This window comes from Aspergillus uvarum (genome assembly GCF_003184745.1).
Source record: "Aspergillus uvarum CBS 121591 unplaced genomic scaffold BO82scaffold_13, whole genome shotgun sequence".
In the NCBI taxonomy this organism is placed as follows: domain Eukaryota; kingdom Fungi; phylum Ascomycota; class Eurotiomycetes; order Eurotiales; family Aspergillaceae; genus Aspergillus; species Aspergillus uvarum.
In genome coordinates, this window is record NW_020291310.1 from 423,004 (window position 1) to 445,620 (window position 22,617).

General features: G+C 51.3%; 6 protein-coding genes across 6 annotated transcripts; 2 read left to right on the forward strand and 4 right to left on the reverse strand.

Moving 5' to 3' along the window:
* Positions 1 to 1,666: 1,666 nt before the first annotated feature.
* cox5b (cytochrome c oxidase subunit IV) lies at positions 1,667 to 3,273 on the reverse strand. Its single transcript, XM_025634685.1, has 5 exons — positions 3,199 to 3,273; positions 2,607 to 3,037; positions 2,405 to 2,505; positions 2,257 to 2,347; positions 1,667 to 2,191 (listed from the first exon to the last, which is right to left on the reverse strand). The coding sequence occupies exons 2-5, from the start codon at positions 2,794 to 2,796 to the stop codon at positions 2,097 to 2,099; spliced, it is 477 nt and encodes a 158-aa protein (XP_025494245.1). The 5' UTR covers positions 2,797 to 3,037; positions 3,199 to 3,273; the 3' UTR covers positions 1,667 to 2,096.
* A 564-nt stretch (positions 3,274 to 3,837) lies between these two features.
* BO82DRAFT_362921 (MYB DNA-binding domain protein) lies at positions 3,838 to 4,904 on the reverse strand (the record flags this gene model as incomplete). Its single annotated transcript, XM_025636870.1, has 2 exons — positions 3,838 to 3,960; positions 4,032 to 4,904. The coding sequence occupies 2 exons, from the start codon at positions 4,902 to 4,904 to the stop codon at positions 3,838 to 3,840; spliced, it is 996 nt and encodes a 331-aa protein (XP_025494246.1).
* A 1,798-nt stretch (positions 4,905 to 6,702) lies between these two features.
* On the forward strand, positions 6,703 to 7,287 carry BO82DRAFT_352442 (uncharacterized protein). Its single transcript, XM_025634686.1, has one exon. The coding sequence runs from the start codon at positions 6,719 to 6,721 to the stop codon at positions 6,965 to 6,967; it is 249 nt and encodes an 82-aa protein (XP_025494247.1). The 5' UTR covers positions 6,703 to 6,718; the 3' UTR covers positions 6,968 to 7,287.
* Positions 7,288 to 8,643: 1,356 nt separating this feature from the next.
* On the reverse strand, positions 8,644 to 16,116 carry prp8 (U4/U6-U5 snRNP complex subunit PRP8). The gene has a single exon (XM_025634687.1). It carries the CDS (start codon positions 15,856 to 15,858, stop codon positions 8,800 to 8,802), a length of 7,059 nt encoding a protein of 2,352 aa, XP_025494248.1. The 5' UTR covers positions 15,859 to 16,116; the 3' UTR covers positions 8,644 to 8,799.
* Positions 16,117 to 16,287: 171 nt separating this feature from the next.
* BO82DRAFT_31314 (60S ribosomal protein eL34) lies at positions 16,288 to 17,678 on the forward strand. Its single transcript, XM_025632466.1, has 4 exons — positions 16,288 to 16,421; positions 16,486 to 16,499; positions 16,710 to 16,833; positions 17,091 to 17,678. Exons 1-4 carry the CDS (start codon positions 16,398 to 16,400, stop codon positions 17,280 to 17,282), a joined length of 354 nt encoding a protein of 117 aa, XP_025494249.1. The 5' UTR covers positions 16,288 to 16,397; the 3' UTR covers positions 17,283 to 17,678.
* A 2,657-nt stretch (positions 17,679 to 20,335) lies between these two features.
* BO82DRAFT_362924 (uncharacterized protein) lies at positions 20,336 to 21,632 on the reverse strand (the record flags this gene model as incomplete). Its single annotated transcript, XM_025636871.1, has 7 exons — positions 20,336 to 20,461; positions 20,662 to 20,701; positions 20,779 to 20,858; positions 20,938 to 21,004; positions 21,222 to 21,256; positions 21,314 to 21,431; positions 21,538 to 21,632. The coding sequence occupies 7 exons, from the start codon at positions 21,630 to 21,632 to the stop codon at positions 20,336 to 20,338; spliced, it is 561 nt and encodes a 186-aa protein (XP_025494250.1).
* Between the last annotated feature and the right edge of the window lie 985 nt (positions 21,633 to 22,617).

The window sequence follows — 22,617 nt, forward strand, 5'->3', positions numbered from 1 at the left end:
ACGATACGAGTCCAAGCTCAGGATTGTGGGTGTGCGGATGACCAATCCATTATCAAGCAAGTTAAAGCCTGTACTTTGTTGAAGGTCAGCGTCAATCATAACACCGAACAATCTCCAGACTTCTCCGTGTACTCATACTATGTCCGGAGGAGACTACTGGCCAACGGACGATCACCATCTTCCCTGATGGCGGAATGAACCGCCATCCGCCCATCCCATCACAATCGGCAGTTCCACCCACCCACCTGCCTGGAAAAAAACCCCCCGACGCACCCTAAATCCACGCCAAGCTCAAATGGACCCAAAATATAAACCAGAGATGAAAGATACTGATCACCTCACCTCAGTTTGGTCCAGTCAAAGCAGTTCAGACTCTCCAGAGTGTTTAAATTAATCTACTCCCACATATGAACTCATGATCAGTTAGGTAGGCAGCAATACTCAGGGCTGACAGTACAACAACTAGAGAAACGAATCAAACCGCATCCCGAGGCTCTTGCCTATTCGGGAAGAGAGAACTTCCCCTTTCCTCAGCTCAGCTCCAGGCTGGGCTCCGCTCCCCGCCGTAAGCATCCGGTCCATCCCATCCATCTCGGGGGCTCCAAACTCATTAGAAGAGACCTGGCACTGTACTGCAGGCACTAAGTATATAAGTTACTGTACAGAATAGGTAGTCTACCCGAACAAATGGAAGGCTATAATATATTGCGAAGATTGAGAATGAACACAACACAGCCAACAACACAGCGCAGAAGTTTAATTCCTGGAATTCAATAGAATAATGCCAGATAAATGGATGCAACAACCACAGGCTTGCTTACCACAGGATACCGACGGTGGCAGGTATACTAGTTATGCTTCCCTAGCAGGGTGCAGTATTTCTAGTCTTCTAATCCCGTGACCGCAACATGTTTCCCGCGAGCGGCCGGCCCGCCGGTCCGGGGACAAGGACAAGGACAGGGAACCAGACCAGGTGAACCGGTAGCTGTAACTACTGCACGGGAGAGGACTGGAGAACATCATGCCATACTCACCTCCAGGCTCAGGCTCACATCACCTTCCTCCGCCGCCCCGATTCACCTTCTCCCCCCGGTCCCCTCTTAAACAATTAGCTGGAGAGTGAGATGATGGGTCACTTTGCCAACCTTGCGTGGTGTTCGAAAAATACTTTTTTGTTTTTTGCTTGTTCCTGTGATCGATATATCCGGGTCGAATCTTCATCTTTGTTTACTTTTTGGAATAAGATGGGCATACGCTCTATCTAAAGCAGTAGTAATTAGCTCATGTAGGAATTGCAGATCTGTAGGGCGACGGAATTCAGGTATACCTGATCGAGTGGGATGCATCCATTCATGATGGGACATGCTGCAGCTAAGTTAGGGTCAATGACATCAACGACCAAAGGTATCTCGGATAGCGTATAGTATACTACTCCACAAATATAACCAAACAGTAACCTACTCGACGACAATCTAGGGCTCGGAAGGGTTTAGTCCCGAAAGGCATAGATAAGTATCTTTTATAGGCAGCGGAGCACAACCATCCTCTAAATCTGATAACCGCTCCAGCTTATTCTACAGGCATACAGGGTAGACGAAAACCAAGAACCTTGAAGAACGACAACAGTACAGACAGACAGGGACCCAGCAGAAAGAGATAGATAAGTGCACCAGGGGTCAAACCAGAAACATACAACATACAGAGGTAGACAGGTCGGGACGGGAGATTCAAGAACGAGAGGGGAGAGAGAGAGAACAAGACATCTGAAGAGTACGTCGGAGAAAAACGTAGGAAAACTAAAAAAAGCCACACGGTTTTCTCATACACAGCATTCCTCAAAAAATAATTAAAGAAAACAGAAGACCAATTGCTAGCTCCATCCGGACAATTTCCTGATGACATCTCTCTCGTCTTTCCCGAACGACCCTTTTGAGCTCTCTCCTCTCTCAGATCCGCTCTTCCTTTCCGTCCCTGCCCTGTCTTTGTACACGTACAGTTGTCCTTTTATCGAATCCATTTGCAAAGAACCCATCCCACGTTACCGGGGAATGGATCAAGATAAAAGACAATCGCTCCAATATGGAAGTGTCAAATATTTACCGGTACCAGTACTCAGGCTTGACGTAGTCGGCGAAGGTCTTGGGCTCCTCGTAGGGAGGGTGGCCGTGGTGGTCGTGGCCGTGGTGGTCGTCTGGCCGCGAGAACATTGGTTAGCAAGCTGTGCCCGACCGATGATGTAAGACCACGATGACTTACGGGCGTGGGGGTCCTCCTCAGGGCCGACGTAGTTCAGCTTGACGACGTTGCCGCACTCGCCGCAGCGCTCGATAGGGCGGTCACGGGAGACCTGGCCAGTCAGTATCCGGAGCAAGGTCCAATTGAGTCGGATTCAGCAAAAGCTTACGGTGAGCCAGTTGACCTGGTGAGAGTCGGCGGGGAAACCAGTGCAACCAGCGTACTGCTCATCACCGGCACCGTTGACGATGATGGGGTTCTCAAGAGTTCCTGCAGTTCACTTATGTCAGGCACCCGAAACGATTATCGATTGCATCCACAACCGGCATACGTCGGGTGGACATAATCTCGCGGCCAGAAATTCGACGTACCCTTGCGGGAGGCATCCAGAGGTCTCATGTCGAAGATGTCGATGCCCTGCATCTTTCCGGTAAGTTCGAGACGCTCGAGACCGGTGGCATGCTCGATGTCGGTGGGAATGGTACCAGGCTTGGCACCAGGGGGGACAAGGTCTTCCTCGGTCTTGATCTCTGTGGGACAGGAAAAGCGCACAATTAGCATCGTATCCAGGGAAACATCATACGATCCGTATGATCCAAATGTCTGCACCGCGGAAGCTCAACACCTGCCATCCACTCCCTCAATGGCAGCTGCCGCTCGCGGAAGAAGCATGGTGAAGACGGTGCAAGTCAAGCAGGCTCGAACAATTGACGTCTGCGCGACAAGAGGATGTGCGGGTACCTACCCTCGAAAGACAGGATCTTGCCCTCCTTGCTGACCTGCCACTTCTTGGCCTGGTCGACTAGAGGTTGAAAGCCAATGTCAGTGCATGTATCAATACCGAGAATGCATTATGAGATGGGATTGACCGATGTCGGCGCCATTGGAGCACACAGACACAGATCCATGGTCTCTGGGGTGGGCTGAAAAGGCGGTCTTGGTCTGACTCTGAGGGTCACGTACAGCGAGTGACGGTGGAGGAGAAGGGACGAGCAGCAATGGCCCGGGTGGGAGTGCGCCTGGCGAGGGCGAAGGCTGTGCGTTGAAGGAACATTGTCCTGGTGGATAGTGATGCAATGACGGCAGACAAGGCGAAACGTTTGGAGGAGAGGGAGTTTGGAGGTTGAGGTGAGTTTGAAGCCGCTTCGGCCCGTGGTCGTATGCTCTTAGTCAGCCGTGTGGGATGATTGGTTGCGGAGCTACAACGGCCGGCTGCAAAGACCACTCAAGCATATAAACCCGATCTGGACATGGACTCAGGGCTTAGGGCTACATGACGTGCGCGGCTGGTCTCTTTACTTCAGCGTAGTGCCTAGTCTCACTGCCTGACGAATATGGCCGCTGCCACGAGACGAGCCACTGCTTTAGTGAGCATTAGCGCCTGCAAAGTGAGACCGGCGCAGGGCCCCTCATTCTGCAGCAGAATCGACTTATCATACACTATCAATCTACTCTGTACCCCCTCTGGTGTCAGACCACGCCATGAACCTCACAAGCGGTTCCTACGTATCTGCACATCGAGGAAGAACGTGACAAATGAACGCATTATTTGAGACATTAGACAGAGTAATGGGACGTAGCAAAATTATATTCAAAAGACAGTCATTGAAGTTGCGTCGCTTTCTCGCGACAAGCGGCTGGTGTGAAGCCATTGCCAACCTTCCCTGCGATGATACGCCACCGATCGTTCTCGTATTCTTGAAGGGCACGTTGCAGTCTTTGGACCTGTTTTTATTCTTAATTAGCCCATCACTACACATACGCAGAAGTGTATCCTTGAATAAGAAGAGACCTACCATTTCATCGCTCCAGGTGACGTCCTTCGCTTTCAACTTGGTGCAGTATCGAACCTGCAAGGTACCACTCGTCCGGCCTGGAAAGAAGTCCGCAATTTGCTTCCAAGTTAGGTTTTTGTTTTCTTTTAGTTCCACTAGCAGAGCATCTTCCTCCGGTGTGAACTTTAGTTTGGGGCCTCGAGGCCGGGGAGCCGGTTCAGGCATCCCGGGCTGGCCTACAACACTTGGAGGACCGGACGGCATAGGCGAGGCTTCGACATTCATACCATGGCGCCCAGGGGTCCGTAGCGCCGCATGGGGCGGGAGGCGATGGTGGTGGTGGTGTTGCGGCAGCCCAACAGATTGTGCGTGCCCAAAGCCGTGCCCTGGCATCGGAGGCTGTTGAGACGGTGCCCCGTGGACAGAGAAGAGCATTTCCGGCGAGTGACCATGCTCGGCCTGCCCGTCTGCGGGAAGGACCGATAGTTGAGGCCTAAGACCATGGTCTGGTTCATCTCCTTCTGCCTCTGAATGAGGCCGTTTCTTGCCACGGTGGAGTGGAGAGATTTCGAAGCTGGGCGGGGGATACTGGACAGGAAGTTGCCGTGGAAGCATTGGCGTATGGCCAAGGACCACGGTCTGTGGCATGTCATGCACTGATGGCTGAGGTGTCGCCGTTGGAAGGACGGTCGCACTCGCATGATGCTGCTCGAATGCTGCGCTGCTGTGGGAATGCGGTTGCGAGAAGGGGGGCTCGGCCTGTTTGTGATGGTGGAGGTGCGGCTGTGGCGTGTGATAAACAAGCGTGCTTTCCTGTTGCTCGGGCTTGCAGGTGGCATGTTGAGAGTACTCAATCGCATAGTCACGATACGGATCCGCCAGAGTAGCGGACATGCATCTGCGCCGCTAGAGCTTGAAAGCCCTGGCAGGCTGCTCAACGCGGCTTAGAGAATGGTAAGAGGTGAATTCGAGGGAGTCGATCCCAATAGAAGAGGCCTTTCGCTGGTAGGACGGAGTTGGAATTCGAGAATAAACCAGTGATGAAAGCGAGCTTGGTTCCTGAGTCGACAGTGGGTTGAGCATCAGCCGATATCCCTCGTCATCTAAAGTCTCGCAAGCTGAGATCGCAGTCTCCGTCACAACAAAATCACGTTGTTCAGAGCAGATTTCCAGTACTAGTCGGCGTTAGGGAAAGGCAGAATAAGCGGACTGACGTGACCGAAGCGCCAAGTCAAAGAACTTGTTCATCCCACGGGAAATGGACGGAAGTAAAGAGGCTTCATCGAAAGCAGCCGAACGCATTTGAAGGGGAAAGCGGGACACTTGAAGGCGACGCACGGTCTGGCCAACATGAGGAGAAAGAACCAAACCAGTGGCAGGGTAAAGATGATGGATATATAAGCGATAACGCACTCACCTAAATCAAGAAAACGTTGAAGACCAGGATTTCGGAAATTGCCAGTAACCCTGCATCCGTCTGCTGCACCTCAATTTTGGTTCCGGCTCAACCGAATCTACAGAGTCAAGCCACAGGCCTCTATAATGGGAATCAAACGGTCAAGACGGCCAAGATGTAAAACCTGTCAAGCCCCCGTCACTGGATATGCAGAAACAGATGGGGAAGAGACAAGTGGAGGCGATGCCGGGATACTTCTTCCAGCTGCATGTAAAAGTCCCGTGCAGTGACTCGACTTATTCTAGGATATATAGGCCAGTTCAGCCAGAATGGGCGGTAGCTGTAAGGTTCTGGAAAGGGAAAAAAAAAGTAATAAATAAGAGGGTACTGGGGGATTTTCGAGGAGACACGGAGATACTCCATACAGCCCGAATACAGAATGGTGCAGGTGGGCTGGGAAAATAAACCCCCCATTTGACGGACGGATCGGCATTCCAGTCAAGCTTAGTTTGCAGAGGGGCCCAGTGTGAACAACGGCCATAGCTAGCAGAGCCAGCGATGTCGAAGGATGAGGCTACGATTTGCCTTCCGCCGGCCCGTCTGGTGGTTGCCAAGGCATGGCAGACAGTCGTGGAGAAGGAGATTAGAGTCAACTGCCGGGAGATACAAGTATGAAACACTAAGATAGACAAAGAGACTAAGAGGCTTCCTGGATGGGTTATCGGCGCCCAGCTTGCTTCTGGCGGCGTTTAGACATCATTCTGGATGATTGATCAGCTAGAAGCGGGGAGATCCAAGCCCACTCCATACGTAGGCCTAACATAATCTTAAGTTAACTTATTGGATACGAACGTGGGTTGAGTGACCTCTGGGCTCTGTGGATTCGGGTTAAGGAAGTCAAACCTGTTGCTGGCGTGCTCCTAACTCGCTCAGGGAATTCGCCCCCTGTTAAAACAAGCCCATCGTAGGTCGTCGCAGCAACTCCACCCAGTGAAACGCCAATAGCGGAGGAGGGATGAGAGCAGTCGTCGTGCGAGACATCCACCTGGACAGGGTGAGTTGAACCACTAGCGGGAGAAGGGCTAGTTTGTTGTTTGGTGGGCCATCACCATGACTAGGCAGGTGAGTTCCGGCCGAGCCTTCTCATGAGAGATGGTGGAGTTTCTGAGAGTATATAATCCCGAAAAAGGCTTTGGGGGCCCTTTTGGGGGCAGGAGGCGCGGGAACTCAACCACCGCCAACCCACACCCACTCGATAGATAGATAGGTTGATAGATAGGTATGTTGAGACGGATACAGCAACCTTCGGGATATGGTCTGCAAGCATCGTGCCGCCCGCACGAAAAAAAAAAGTGGCTGGTTAGCTTCAAGGTCCAACCATTTGTCCACGTCTATTTTCCCCTTTTTTTCTCTTCCTCTGACTGGTCTCTCAAGGGGAAATCTTTCGCTCTTCGGTCCTTGCGCCGGGAGGTCACTAGACAGGGTGACCATGTTTCCCTTGGCTTTTGCTACTCCGTACCGAGTACACAGTGACCCCATCAACAATGAGAAGCCGGATTGACCCTTTTCGTGAGAGCGTCTGTCTGTCAACCTTATTTGCTCGTGTCTGTTAGATTACCCTGGCGGACGAGCCCCGACAACGGTCGGAGGCCGAGAGCTTAGCGCGTGGGTGTCATGATTGTCTATGCCCGTGAGTGGGTTGTGGGCGCACGAGGGGGGGGGAATGGAGGCCTAGAGCTGATGGCCACCGATGATTTGTTGCGGGCGGTTTTAAGCCCGCTCTATTGCCTACTTAGTCAATGAGCACGGCTGTCATGAATCATGTCCACGGGTAGAGCACCGGAGCTTATACACAACACGTAAGACCCCTCCAGAGACTGGCGTTGAAGTAGCCTTAACTGGGCGTAGGCTCCGGACTCCGGGCTGGGCTCGGAGTCGGACTTGGTGAGACCTGTGCTCATTGCATCTTGCAGGCTTGCAGGCTTGCGGCACAAGGCAAGCTGTTCCGACAGGCGTGTTTTGACTTTATTCCCACCCCCAGAGGGCTTGAGCTTTTGAGGCAGTGGTGAAACAGGACGCAATGATTAGATTTCATCGAACCACTGGAGGGAGATTGAGAACGGAGCGGAGGAGCTTTGTTTCAGTCGTAAACCAGACCAGTGCTCTCCATTATTCTTTGGACGTTTTGGAACTAAAGATAGCACGAAGTTCACGAACGGTGATGACTCGGACGTGAGCGGGAATACGGGCAACGGGCGGTGGTTTGAAGCCACGAACTAGGGGCACTGCTTGAGAGCTAGCTGGAGTCGCTGTTGCTCAGCAGGAGAGAAAAGAAAAGCAAGAAGGACTGATCCGAATCAGAATCATCCAAAGATTGTGGGTTTCGGGGCACTTTTTTCCACCTTGTTGTGGTGGGCACAGCAGGGCAACAAGATGAAGGAATAGAAAAAGAAAAGGTCCTCGGTGGGAGAAAAATAATATACTGGACACCAGAAAAGGCAGGGAAGGGAAAAGCAGGCAGAACAATCGGGCAAACAATCAAAACACACACAGACAATACGCAATCGGCTCTGTACCAATCAACAATAATAAAATAAGTAACAATAGCAATCATCAACAAACTAGGAGTCAAATCGAAACAAGCAACACACAATCAAATTCTTTCCGGCCCCTTGAGGTTCGTCCGTTCCGGTTCGTGTCAGCCTTCGAGTCGAGGTTTGCTGATCAACCCACACTTGTGCAACCAGTCAATCCACCTTAAATTCATTTTCTGCAATCTGCATGGCCTCACTGAGTTAAGCAACCACCACGACAAACCTACTTAAGTGGACTCACACATGGTCCCGATATTAAAAAACGGATCATTCTCCGATGATGATTGACGGTAGGTTTCCAGCCCACACCCACATGGTCGATCCCCTAATACCAAAACACCGTTAGTGTAACAGCACTTTGGGACTTTGAGACTTTGGCATTACACATGGCCAAGATCCAGTTCTTCAAGATCAACCAATGATCGTCGGATTCAATTAGCATCTAAGACACTAAGTAGGCTACATACAAATATGATACAGCAATACAAGTGAAACCCCCTGATTTAATCACCTTCAACCCCCCCTCATTTTCGATCCCAGATGCCAACCAATAATCGCTGTAACAACGCATGAGGGGAAATAAATTTTCTGCTGGAATGAAGACAAATCGGAAGAAGAGAAGGATTAAGGAGAAGGGGGAAAGAAAAAAAAAAAAAAAAAAAAAAGGGGAAAAAAAAAAAAAAAAAAAAAAAAAAAAAAAAACAGAAAAAAAATCAAGGCTAGCTACAAGACAAGAATATGAAATCCATGAGAAAGAGGAATGTGACATGAAATCATCCAACGCCGCCGAGGTCATCAATCACGCAAAGTTGTCCGAACGATCAACCCAGATATCTTCCAGCTCAGCGAAGTTCTGGAAGTGCAGGGGGCGATGCTGGTCGTCGTAGAATTTCAGCGGCGTGTCGATCTTGACATACACTGGCCGCTTCTCCACACTGCCGAAAGAGCTTCCCATGAAGCTATAGTTCCAGACATTATCCTCCGGAACAAGGAAGTACCCACGGATCTTGTCACTGAGCAGAAGCTGGCACTTCTCGCCCATGCTAGTCGAGAACCCCTGGGGTTGGTCGGATGTCATATCCCGGTTCTCAGCACCCCACTTGTAGCCCTGAGGAGTGAGTCCCCACGCGGCAAGAGAAACCGATCCAGGGGTGAATGAAACAGTCATCGTGACCGTCTTCTTGTCCCAGGAAGAATGGGCGTTCATCAAGCGAGCGTGCTGCGTCACATCCGCGGCCGTCATATAGTGTGGCTCGTTTCCGGAAATAGTATGGATCACACCAAGAGGCTCGAGGTTGTTCAAGTAGTCATGCTGGGGTAGTTGCTGGGGCAATTGAACCTCACGCGTGTTACCAACCTGAGGAACCATGACGATCGTGCGAATCTCCTTGACTTGATCGTTGTCGGGTGGCGAGCTACCGTAAAGGAAACCAGCAACTTGCACACGCAGATCGGCAATGGTGATGAATCGCTTAAGGACGTTCTTAGGCATGATGTAGGTGTAACCCTCATCCCTAACCTCGTCGGAGGAGATGTAGATGTTGTTGGACCTAGTCCGCAAGTTGGAGGTCGCGATAGCACGGGTACGCCATTCAGTCTTCGAAGCAAAGGATTGTTGTTCATACTGCGACGTGGTGGTTACAATGATGTCCTCACCCCGAACGTTCTGCGTCTTCGTCGTGACAGCGGTAAGCTGCTTTTGTTCCTCTTGCTGCTTCTCGATCTCGGCGGCTTGCTGGCGCTGGAGCGACGGTGCGCTGATCTCCATACCCAAAATAATGTCACGAACTTCACTGCTCGTCAAGCTCTGAACATTGACATTGTTCTTCTTGCCATAGTCATTGAGGATGAGATCGCGGAGCTGGACTTCAACCTTCATCCAGTCCTCGTCGGACAACGTGGGCCAGATGTGATGCTCTTGGGTGATGACACTCTTATCAGGTCTAAGAATGATCTTGGCCTTATCGATGTTCACGTGGAGAGCGCGCAGGATCAGAATCAGACGAGAGAAGGCAATGTAAGGGGAGATCGACTTCAGCCATTCATCGTACAGGTTGAACAGAACCATCTGAGGCTCAGTCGCCCGAAGAATCATATCAGCGAGCTTCTCTACCTTCATCGCAGCCTGGAAAGGCAATTGCAGTTCCGAAGCACGGATAGAGATGTTGGGGAAATCAAGCAAATGCACCTCCAAAGGATCTAGAAGACCCTTGCGAGTGACGATGAGCTGCTTAGGCTGCTCTTCAACAGGCAGAGACCGAATGAGCGCTGCAACTTCTTCGGCCGTCTTCCATTTCGCCAATTGACCGAGACGCTTCTGACCCGCCCAAACGCTGGTGTGGATGATCTTCAAGAAAAGTTGTCCAGTGCGAGGGTTGAAGATGAAAATAGCACCGTTGATGGGCTTCGTCGTAAGGTTACCTTCGAAGGTCTTGTGAATGGTCACACGGTAGACGTTGGTATCGTCAATAAAAAGCTGGATTTGTGGACTGAAGAGCTCAGAGTAGTTCTGGGAGTTGAGGAACTCCTGGTTGCTTTCCGAAGCATACAGCTGCAGACCCTTCCGGATACGCTCTCGCAACACGTACAAGGCCGGGTTGGCCTTCATAACCTTCGCCATGGCTTGTTGGATCAGAGTCTTCAAACCAGGGAAGTACTGCCCATAAGCGGAGTAGAGGTTGTATGCGAGATCAATGGCAATCATCAAACCAGTTGCGGAAGGATAGATACTCATGCTGTCAGTAGTGTAGTCCAGATACTTGGCACGAACGTATCTCTCGATATCGTGAGAGTCGTAGTCACCGTATCTGAGCTGGACATCAAGCCAGAACTTGTTGGTGGTAGTCGGCTCATACACATCCTTGGTATCGAATAGCAGGGAAGGACGGGTGACATTCCACTTGTTCGTCGCAAAAAGCAGGATATCCGCACAAGAACTGTTCATCTTGTAAGACTTACGAGGGTGAATAGTCTCCTTCTGCACAGTCTCAATACCGAGCTGCTCAAGCTCCTGGTCGAAGACTTGACACAGATCCATGACAACAGACTCATGGATTTTCTGCCACAAGTGCGCACGGAAGATCTGGATCAACGAGATTTTCAGTGTAGGAATCTTTCCGTGCAAGAAGATACCCGTAAGATCCAGTTGGACCTGGAAACCCACGTACACATTGGCACGGTTGATAGTGGGGGACCACCACAAAGTGAACCGACGGTTAGGAATTTGATTCAAACCAGATCTTTGGGCATTTGTGAGCTTCTTGAACTTCATCGATTCCTCGAAGCCACTGGCGCGCTCCCAGAACAGACCCTCCCAAGAGGGGAAAGCCGTAGCCTTGAAGAGCGTGTGCTCCAAAATCGTCTCGACACCACCCAGCGCCTGAATGACGTCGGTACGGTAGGCATTGAGGTTCCACAGTTTACCATCGTGGCGCTGACTGGTCCACCAGAACGGGTTGCTCTTCATCAACTGGTACTGCTTGAACTCAGCCCGGAGACGGAAGCCCTTGTCGAAGCTGAGGGTGCTGCGGTCCTTCTGGAAGAGGGTGTTGATACGGGGCAGACCGCGGTCCCAGCTGTCCTCCAAGTCCTCCAACGTTAAGCGGCGGTTCTGCTGCTGCGCCTCCTGGCGTTTCTGGGAGTATTCCATCCACACGCGCTGAGAGTCGATGAACTCGGCCTCCCAAGGGATGATGTACCGGAAGATGTTGGGGATCAGCGTCTCCTCGTCGTGAGACATACCCGCGCGGAAGTGGGTGATGCCGGTGTCCGTCTGCTTGGACCAACGCTTGTCACTGGCGGGGATGAGGATGTGCGAGCCCGAGATCATACCCAGACCTCCCAACTCCTTAGGGGTATAGAACACGGCGGGAGGGAAACGCGAAGGCATCTTGGAGTTCAATCCGATCTTGACACGGGTCTGAATCTTGGTCTCGCACTTCACGATCGTGTCCAGAAGGTTGACAGTGGACACCGCAGCTTCACGGTAGTAGGTGAAGAGGGCGATCAAAGCGGTGTTCCACTTGTTGGCGATCTTGGTGAAGGTCGTCGATCCAGACGACATCAGAATCTGTCGAATGCGGTTGTTGAACTTCTGGATGTCCTCCTCCGTCACCTGCAGGAAAGCATGCGCAGTGCGCTCCTTAGTCGAGTTATCGACCAGTGACCACACGCTATCCTTCACCGAAAACTCCTCATTCTGGTTGCGGCACTTCGGGAGAATGCGAACCTCGAACCCGCTCATGGAGAACAAGAGGTTAGGGTTGTCCTTGCTGTATACACTGGCGAAAGTATCATCCCATTCAATGGTGGTGATCGACCGGGGCAGGCGGTTCTTCAGATCCCAGAAAACGGCACGACCCAGGTTGACATCGTGTCGCATCAAACGCATCCGGCAGTCGCGTGGCCAGCACTTCTTGTTCGTGTAACCGATCACGTTCTCGAAGTTGGGATCTGGGTTCTCAGTCAAGAAACGTTGAATCAGATCTCTAGACTCGTCTGCGGAGAATCTAAGGAAGACCCAAATCTTGTCCACATAGCGAGTGTAAAGACGGATGGGGTGTCTGGTTTCAGTTGTACGGTCTCTGAATTGTAGGAAGTCGTTGGGGCTCTGAGGGGGGCCAGCCATCTCACTACCTCTTTGCAGGCCAAGGAGCAGCAAATCAATCATCAATCCATAGTACTGGAACACGAAGCCAGAGAACTGTAAACCCCGAATCAGACCGTAGCTGTTGGTGTGGTTCATGTCCTTGTAACTAAGCTGGACGTTGTTCTTGGAGGTAATGTAGTCGGCCAAGTTGTGGTCCATGATCAAACGCAACATTCTGTTCAACAGAGTAAGATCCATCTTCTCATAGACCTTAGAAAGCTCAGTCTCGATCATGACGTTCGTCTCACCGTCCTCGGTCTCCCAAACATTAGACAAGTTATTGATTCCTTGAGCCCACTTGTAAGTAAGCAGCGGAGGAACTTCCGAGTCCGAAGGCTTGATCCAAGCCGGGAAGAGATGGCGCTGCTCCGCTTGGTACCATAGATACTGGTCAAGGTAGGCGTCGGTGATCTTCTCAATGGGTTCAACATCGTACACGGGGTTGATGTGGCTGTAGTTGTCGTTCATATCAATACCAACTTCCTTGAACGCTCTCTGGGTCAGGAGGAAGCGCTTGATACGGGCCAAGGTCGTTCCGGGAGAGTCGTAAGCCTGCTCAATGAGAGCGAGCTCCTCACGCTGACTCTGGTTAAGTCGGCCCTTGACAGAGTAGGCTTCACGCAGGCGCTCAAGAGCAAGAATCAGGATCTTGGTGTCGTGCTTGTAAGACACACTAGGGAACGGGATCGGCGAAAACTTGCGGGACTCGAGCCAGTGCACCATGGTCGTGTAAATAGCCACAGCCTCTTCGGATGACACGTAAGGACCATCCTTGAGGTAGTTGTGCTGCCGCTCCTGCTCTGCCTTGAGCCACAAACGTGTGAGTCGTCCAAGGTTCTTCTTTGCGACCGTCTTGTCAACCGTAGCACCACGACGGATACGTTCACGGTTATAATGCGCGACAGAAATCCACCAATCAGCCTTGCTCTTGACGTACCGCAGAATGATGTTCTCGATAGGAGCCGGGAGACCGGGGACCTTCCAAGGGATGTTACTCTTCCAGCATCTCCATGCTTCCGAGAGATGCTGCAGGACCGTGTTGACCTTGTTTTGCTTAATGCCTTCCGGCATCATGTCCATAAGGTCAGCCATGACGGAAGCACGAAGCTCGAGGTCGAAGTGAGATTCCACACGCTGCTTGGTGACGGTCTTGGCAACACCCTTACTGTGGCGACCCTCGAACTGACGAGACAGCAGGTTTCCGAGCCATCTCTCAAGCAAAGGAATGATACCACGCATGAAGAAGAGCCAAACACGCCACGCCGGAGCCCAGAAACCACATCCGGGACCCTTACCCACCGGCCCAGAGTTGAACCGATAATAGATGAGGTGTTTCAAGTCTTTGCAGGAACGAATCTGGTGCATCAGCTTGTACTTGTAACGGTACATACCAGTCAGCTGTCCGACGTGGTTGAAGGCGTAAAGGATACCATCAGCCAACTGGAAGGCATCGATGTTACCCAGGCGGTATTGTACTTGAGCATCGACAATCAATTTGGTAAGGCGGAGGATTTCTCTCATCAGGTGGAAAGCGTTTCCGAAACGTGACTTCTTCCGCTCCTTGGTCGTCAGGGTCTTGACAGGCTTGAGGTTGAAGTTATAGTCGAGGTGAAGGTAGGTCAGGTTCTTGCGGTGAATCAAGAGGTTAAGCATGTTGAAACCCTGGCGACAGACCTGCAGACCAGCCTCGACCCAGTCAATGGTAGTCTGCTGGAAGAACTTCGTGGACTTCAAGGTTTTGAGCAGATTCTGCTTGTTTTGGGCCTTAGGCTTCTTCTTGTGCAGCTCATTGAGCACATAGGTTTTGAGAAGCTTCTGGTAAGATACGCGGACTTTGACGGGTTGGCCCTGTGGGCAGTGTTCCAGATACCACTGTTTGACCAAGGGAACGTCTTGTGCGCGCACCGTCTTGCCAGACCGCTTGTTGAAGGGGTGAGGAGCCCACCACAGGGCAATGGCGGAGGCCGTGTCTGGAGTGTATAGTTCCTCATCGCCGAAGAAAGGCTCAAAATCTCCAGGGAGTTCGAAGTCATCCTCATCGCCATCTCCGAAAATCTCATCTTCGTGGCTGACGGTGATGTTCTTGGGGGCGACGGACCGGGATGAAATGGGGTTGATTACGGGGTCAAAGTAGAAAGCAGGGAGGTTGGGGTCTTCGGTCCGGACGTAGACGATCTGAGGATGAGAGTACCAAGAGAGCTTGACACTTCTTGGCAGGGTGTTGTACAGGTAGGGGTATGCGACGCGGTACTCCGTTCGGATGGGAGCGCGGAAGATGATTCGGTCGATGGCGTTGAATTCGCTGAAGTCTTCATCGTTGGGGTCGATATCCTTGTAGAGCGGTTCGAAGCGAGGACCACCGGGGATAGCGACGTTCAGCGCCTTGGCCGTGAAGAAACTGTTCAGGTCGAACATGTGGAAGTAATTCTGGTCAACGACGTCACTCAAGAGCTGATGACTCAGTCGGTAAAGGGTGGCCATCTGTGGAAGAGTTAAGTTCCAGCTCTTGTAGCTCGGGCCATTGACATGCGGCGTATCAAGCAGAGGCCGGTGGTCATAGAACCACTCATAGACCGCTGCATCTTCGGACTCGTCAAGCTCCATCTGGATGGGTTCCAACGGTTCCACATCTTCAATGTTCTCCGACCACGACAACGGCGGTTCCTCGTCGTCAAAAGGAGGGAAGCGCATTCTCTTGAAGTGTCTCCGGTCACTCTTCTCCCTCCGCATACACACCCACATGGTCGCCCATTGGGCGTGGAACACAGGCTCGATGACGCGGGGGGACTCGTTCACCAGGGTCAAGCAGCCATTGACGTGATACAGCACCTTGACTTCCCGGGCAGACTCCCAGGGCATGGGCATGTTCTCCAGCAGCTTCAGAACGGCATGAGGCATGAACTTGAGCGCACCCAGATAGCTACGCTTCTCGTTGCTGAACTTCTTTTGCGATACGTCGCCGATGTCTCTGACAATCTTCCGCAGATGCTCCGGGGGCATATCGGCCTTCTGAGTTTCGACGAATCCGCCCTTCCGTTTCTCGCCGAACCGGTTCCGTTGCGTCCGCAGCCATTCGTTCTTCTTCTGGGCGAACTTTGCGACATTCGGATCGGCCGGCGGTTGATATCCTGGCGGTGGCGGAGCCAGAGGCATCGAGGGCGGCGCCGACGCACCCCAGCCAGGAGGCGGGGGAGGAGGCAGAGATGCCATGATGAATGGGGGGATATGGGTGAAGGTCTGTCCCCTCTCTTTCCCGATCCGACGTTGATTGGTGCTCGTACACGAGTCGCGTCAATGATCACGTCGAGAGAAAAGGTCCTGGAATTATCGCGTGGTCATCGGTTTGGATGGAAGGCAAGTCGTGATGCGTGAGTATCAAACGCGTTAAGCAAAAGGTAATGATGATGAAGATATTGGTAATCAAACCACAAAAGTAAGATAAAACCGCGCCTGGACGATCCCCTTGTCGCCACGGGTGATAGCAAAGCTCCTCACTTCTGGCTTCTGGCACCTGGCCTTCGATGAAGCAAGTCTGAAAAGAGGTGGCGGCTCTGCTCGGGCCGGCACTAGTCCGGATTGGGGTTAGCGCAGTCTCGCCAAATCTGCGCTAGCGCGGCCGCCCAGGGCTCCGAGCGAAACCCACACAAATCCAGATTACCTGCGAGAATTCTACGAGGTTAACGACGACAACCCGACGACGCCGCCGCCAACTTCTTGACCACCCCAGCCTCGAGGTACGGACAGACAAAATGGCGAACAACAGATTGCAATACGTGAGTCAAACCGATATCTGGACGGTAATTCGAAGCAGGATACTAATTCTCGTCTCTTCTGCAGCGCCGCCGGAACCCGTACGTTTGAAATTTCTCTTCCAGCCCTCACAGTGTTCCCCATCCTTTTGGCTCCCACCAGCGTTTTTGTGTCGATCGCTACGATTCGAATCACAAATATGCTCAGTTGTGTTCTGCGATGAGATCAATCTGCTGGAGAGAGAGGGGATTTTCGACTTTCATGCGATTTTTGACGGACATGGATATTGATGGATTTTCTTTCGTCTACAGGTACAACACGCGGTCCAACCAGGTTCGGATCATCAAGACCCCTGGCGGTGAGCTCCGTTACCTTCACATCAAGAAGAAGGGTACCGCTCCCAAGTGCGGTGACTGTGGCATCAAGCTCCCTGGTGTGAGTAAACCCCAGTGATTCCTGTTCGAGCGGAAGTTTCGAGAGGGTGGAAGGCATAAGACAAACACGACAACCTCGACAACCTCGACAATATGTGTGCGCGGGCGCGCTCGATCGACCGGGAAGAAGATTCGCAGACCTCAAAAAAAAATCTTCCAACGCCAATTCGATAAAAACAGGACTAGGAGGAAGAAGACAGGAGATGCAAGGAAACCCAGCAAGCGCAGTTAGCTGATCGTGGCCCTCACCACTTCTAGGTTCCCGCCCTCCGCCCCCGCGAGTACGCTCAGATCTCCCGTCCCAAGAAGAACGTCAGCCGTGCCTACGGTGGTTCCCGCTGCGCTGGCTGCGTCAAGGACCGCATCGTCCGCGCTTTCCTGATCGAGGAGCAGAAGATCGTCAAGAAGGTCCTCAAGGAGTCCCAGGAGAAGGCTGCCGGCAAGCGCTAAATGCGTCCCTGACGGTTTTCTTTTGTGTTGTTGTCTTTAATCAAGGAGCGGAACATGGAAAATTTTTAAAAATTCTAGCTGGGAACGGACGGCTAGCGCGGCAGAATAAAGGCCCGTGAATCAATGAATTATATTCATGAATTGAAAATTTCCTTCGCGTCCATGGTTATTTACCAAATCTCAAGAGATGATTTTTATGTCGCGTGTTGTCTGTAGTGAGGGGTCCCTGCCTGCTGCCCTGCCGGCTTAGCCGGGCTCGACACCCAAAGGCGCTGTCCTCCGTGACTTTCGGGCCATGTGGAAGTTTAATCCTCTGCGAGTAAGAAGCACGTCTGGAGCGTGAAGTACGTACGCATCTAGATTGTATTCCCACCTGATCCTCCACAACAAGCCTCCAAGGCTAGGACAAGATCTAGGCCCTGTCCTCACTTCGCCCGGATTCAACGTTCTCGTTGGAGTGATCTCCTGTAATGGAAAAAGGTTCAACTGTCGCAAAGCCGCCCAATGCAGCAGTTCCAACGTGCCTTGGAATTCATGTCATACTTGTGGCTTCTCCATGCCCGCAGGCTTCCATAGTATAGACACCTGCCGCAATAGGCGAGCCTCTGCGTCACTATCCAACGAAGGAGAGCCAAGGCCATGTTTTCCTGCAGGGTGAGAGGACACGCCAAAACAAGGGCCGAGGGCTAGGCAAAGAGCAGATTCACAAAGTACTGAACCGTTCCGTTAAGTGTCAAGGATGACTGTTTCGGGAGCAAGGAAATAAAAAAACAAGCCATACCTTGCAATCATTAGTAGCAGAGCGCGGCGCGTCTATGACCATTCCTCCCACGACCTCCTCCTACTTCCGCGGAGTCTTTCAGATCATCGCTGTAGGGTAGGTAGGTAGTAGGTATATGAGGTATATTCAATGGCCGATCACAGTTAAGTAGGAAGCATGGATTGGTTCCACGGCTATTTCCCCAGGTCTTTGGTTGGAGATGATATGAGTAGATGGCATGCTCTGTGATACATGGAATTCCTTTTCTCATTGATTTTTTTTTCTTTGCTTTTCCTGACACGCTAGTTCTCTTTTTGGCGCTTTCTGTCATGGAGGGCTGACCCTGACGCTGCCTGCATATTAGCATCCACTTGGCAAACACAGCAACAGGCTAGGAAAACTGACTCCAACGATTGGGAAGAATGGGATTATAGGAACTCCCTTTGACGAGGTCCTACTGTCACATCTATCGGGCATAAGCTAAGTCAAGTGTCGATTCCTTTGTTCGCCGTCAGCAGCATTTAATGCTCAAAGTTCATCTATTTGACGCAATTGATTCTCAGCCATAGCACCCTCCCATCAAACACAGCGATACGTTTTCTGTCCAATGGATCGGCCCCCCTTGTAAATGTCGGCGCACTAGGGTAGGATGTTCTGCAGCTGACAGGCAACTGACAGGCGGGGGTTCCGTCTAGGTTCATGTGGTGCTGTTCCTCTGCATCATGGACTCGCCCACAGCCGCTCTCCAATTCAGTGACCAGGCGAGATGGAAGCTGTCAGCTAGCCTGCAGCCTGGGCAAGCGCTCTTTCGAGACACTGTCACTGATCTTGTTCTAGAGAGGGACCTAGAACATCCCTCTATTTCGAGGCTGCACAAGCCCAAAAATATGGGCGCGTCAAGCGGCGCAAACGAAGGTAAAGGAATAGGTACCCCCTGTCTAGCACAGCAGGGCCTTATGATTGGCAATAACCCCATTTTGAGAAGTCAGTATCGTCTTTGTCTTCGATCTTGTCAACACCCTTGTTTGTTGAATAACCGTAGTCAAATCCTGGATGACACTTGAGCACATTGCTCTCATCCATGCCTTTCCCGCACCTTGCGCCAATGCAATACTGTAAGATTCTGCAACCTTCCTATCCAGCGGTGAAAGAGCTGATGGAGGTGCAGTCTCAGGTCTTCGGAGCTTCATCTAAGAAGGAAGGAGATAAGCACCAGGCTGGGCCACAAGCCAATCTCCCACCGCCACTTGATAGCGTTCATCCTCCGTCAAACTTGAGACTGCCCGGTTCAGATTTCTTTTTCCTCCCTCTGTGCCCATAAGGAAGACGCAATCGTTGTATGATAGTCGGGGTGCATCGGCAGGCCAAATCCAAGACACAGCGGTCATTGGTCGGATACAATAGCCTGTTGCGACTAGTACTGGATCGGACACTCAGCATGTTGACTCGGGGAGGAGAGAATGAATTGACTAGGTAGGTGCTAGGTAGGTGCTAGGTAGGTGCTTAGTGCTAGACATTCTGTCCTGGCGAATAATTGTCGGTTTACCGCCAACCAGCTGGATACACGCCATCGATGTGACTTCGACTAAGTGCTTTGTATTATTGTTAGCTTCCTTTGGTCGGAGACAAAGGAAACAGGGAGGGGGTGGGGCAGGGCATGAAATCAGGGATGGGCAATGGACAAGCAATCTTACCCTAATTTAGCAAGAAAGAGGGGAGCGGGCACTACTAAACTTACGCGTTGCATCTCCAATATGTCGGAGATTGGACCGAGAAACCTCCAAAGCGAAGCAGAAGAGGAAGGCAATCAACCATCCCAAGCTAGAACGGGGTACAGTTGATGTACAGTAGTAGTTTGCTGTACTGACCCCATTTGCCGGCTGCCGCCAGTGAGTTTGAAAGTACCAGTACATGCTTATCTTCTCACAAGTACGGTGCCACTGTCCAGATCCATCTATGAGAGGAGGAACTGTCCTAGTGAACGGCGACAGGTGACCTGATGACAAAGGATGAATCCAGCTGAAGCAGCATGACGAAAGGTGGGAGCTGCCCAGCTTGCTCGGAGACTGAGATGTCGTCCGGATCTTTTTCACACCACCATGGTCATGGTGAACCGTCAATCTTATGAGATCAGAGTTGTGATATGGGACTCCACATTTCATCAACTCACAGATAACAAGAAAGGTAATCTTGCTGATTGAGAAGAATTCAGAAAGAGTGGGTAGATCGGCAAAGGGCCCGTGATCCGAATCCTTTTGCCACTGCTGTTGATCATATATTTTTTACCTTTAGACTAAAACGTGCATCCGCGAGCGAAGCGTTCGCGGTTGGATGCATTCACATCGTTCGTGTCAAATTCTTCGGGACATGAAATGCCCTGAGTCAGCGTACTCAACGCCCCGTGGCTGGAGGGAAAGAACTACAGATATTAAGTAAGAGCGGGGAATGGCCAAGAAGACCTTGAGCTACAGGACGTGCTTTTTCCCCAGCCTGTCAACTTCAAGAATACCTATACTTTCGCTCCCTATTCGAACAAGTCCCGTCTGGCCCCTCGTAGCCTGGATATAGTATCAAAGCATCAGTACGCTGTGTGGTAACAAGAAGCTAGGGCAAAAGTACTAATGGAGCACTTGCGCTCTTGAGAAGAAGAAACCAAAACCTATTACAAAGAAAGAAAATTAAATCGTTAAGCCTAAATTTAGGAGGCGAGAATTGAGACTAAATTTACTAACTTACTGTCCAGCATAGACGAAACGCCCTAGTTCGGCTACGGCCAGCTTAGCGTTGGTCTGCGACCCCAATATCACCGCGCTATCCTAAAGATAGTAAAAGGTACTTTAGTCCCATCATAACATTCGGGGAAGTGGTGTATAGACTACGAGTATCATTTTTTACCCACATGTCGGCACTCGGATGAGACAGGAGACAAGGAAGAAGGCCGAGATCCAATCCAGTAGCAGGCCTGATGTGTGTGTGTGTGTGCAGGATGGTGTAGACATGCATGGATTACTCTTGGAATATTTCCACCATCCGGCCGATCAAGCCACGGGCAACCCTTCTCGCTTTTTGCTATTGCTGATTAGCCAGTCGGGACCATTGTGAAGGGCAACGTTGCCGATACCACCGTCTGCCCACCATGTTGTAGGGTGGAATACGCAGACGAAATGATCGGGCCTTACGATGGCTCCACTATCCGAGAGTCATTAGAGCTAGTCTAGTCAGTAGTTTTAGTTAGTAGCATCTATATTCCAGCGCGGTAGGCCCATCGCACCCTCCATACGGGTCGCAGCTCAACAGCTCTCTCTGAAGTCCTGACTTCCTCCGTAGCTTCAAGGATCTTGGGCTTGTTGGAAAAGCAGGACGAAAGAAGATGCTCAGTCGATGTTGCCCTAGCCAGAGTATTTCAGTCCACTCCGCCTTGCTTGTAAAAAGATCGGAGAGCGGGTTGTCCCCCAACCATGGCATTTGGTGGCAGTGATCCTTGATATTTCATACGCTAATTCTGGTTCAGAAAAGTGGATAAGGAAGTGAGAAGTGTCAGATTGGGCGTGTGAGTGCCTTAGGTACCGAAGGACGGATCTTTGACACATTGTCAAATCGGGATTGGATGCTGCCAGTCCGGCGAAAGCCGGTAAGCCAGATGCTGCTTGCCGTACCGTCCCGTGCTAGCTATATGAGCATCGACAATTTCTTAGAAGAAGAAAAGGCTGAAGTGGATATTATTGTCCCGGTTGATTGGCGAGGCAGGGAAGCCGCCCGGTGAAACCCAGATCGGACTATGACAGCCGGGTACTGGACCTAACGCACGCTTTCATATAGCTCGTCTTCGTCCCGCAGGCGACCATGAAACCATGAAAGCAACAGTTCTCGAGCATACTCGTTCGTAGGAGGTGGTGGGGACAACCGGCAAAAAACGGGCAGGTAGCGGTACCTAGGAGTTTGGAGTGAGATGAGGATGGAAAGGGGAAAGAATTGGTACACTCAACACTACAGAGAGGGACTAGGTACGGGGTATGAAGAAGAATGCGAATAGCTGCTCTTCTTCCCTTTGCCTTCCCCTTGCCCTTCCCCACTCCTGAATAGGCAAAAAAAAAGGTGGTCTCAGGACTGGTCGAAACATGAGAAGCAGAAGTTTTGCTCTAACAAAGGCCCACGGGAGTTACTGCATTAGTCCAGCTTCACTGATTATGATTAGTGAAATGAAAGCATCTAGATGGTGAGAGTCACTAAAAAAAAATACCTAGTGTTCAGAGGTGTACGCCATGCATACATGCAGATTTGGATGTAATCAACAGTAGATTTTTTGGGACAGGCTGTGAGCTATGATAGAAACGGGGGTGGGAGGGGGCTCGATTCGAGCACCGATCTCTGCCTGATCCCTGATTTGTCTTGGAAGAAGTGACACATTGAGTTGTTTTGTTGCAGGATACTGGCCATGGGAGTTCGATCACTCATGCGAAATTAGAAAATGATGGCATATCGGGCTACAGCCATGGACTCGGAATGGCCTTCAATCATCTTATCATGACGTGCAGGCCACCATGCTCTCCAAGCCACGTATGGCAGACAGGCTGT

Bases quoted from the DNA above. Each gene is read 5' to 3' on its own strand.
- cox5b (XM_025634685.1), bottom strand. From the start codon at position 2,796: ATGCTAATTGTGCGCTTTTCCTGTCCCACAGAGATCAAGACCGAGGAA. The intron at 2,348-2,404 runs GTAAGCTTTTGC...CTGACTGGCCAG, and splicing joins ACCAGGTCAACTGGCTCACC to GTCTCCCGTGACCGCCCTAT. The intron at 2,192-2,256 runs GTAAGTCATCGT...TCTCGCGGCCAG, and splicing joins TGAGGAGGACCCCCACGCCC to ACGACCACCACGGCCACGAC.
- BO82DRAFT_352442 (XM_025634686.1), top strand. From the start codon at position 6,719: ATGGTCTGCAAGCATCGTGCCGCCCGCACGAAAAAAAAAAGTGGCTGG.
- prp8 (XM_025634687.1), bottom strand. From the start codon at position 15,858: ATGGCATCTCTGCCTCCTCCCCCGCCTCCTGGCTGGGGTGCGTCGGCG.
- BO82DRAFT_31314 (XM_025632466.1), top strand. From the start codon at position 16,398: ATGGCGAACAACAGATTGCAATAC. The intron at 16,834-17,090 runs GTGAGTAAACCC...CACCACTTCTAG, and splicing joins GTGGCATCAAGCTCCCTGGT to GTTCCCGCCCTCCGCCCCCG.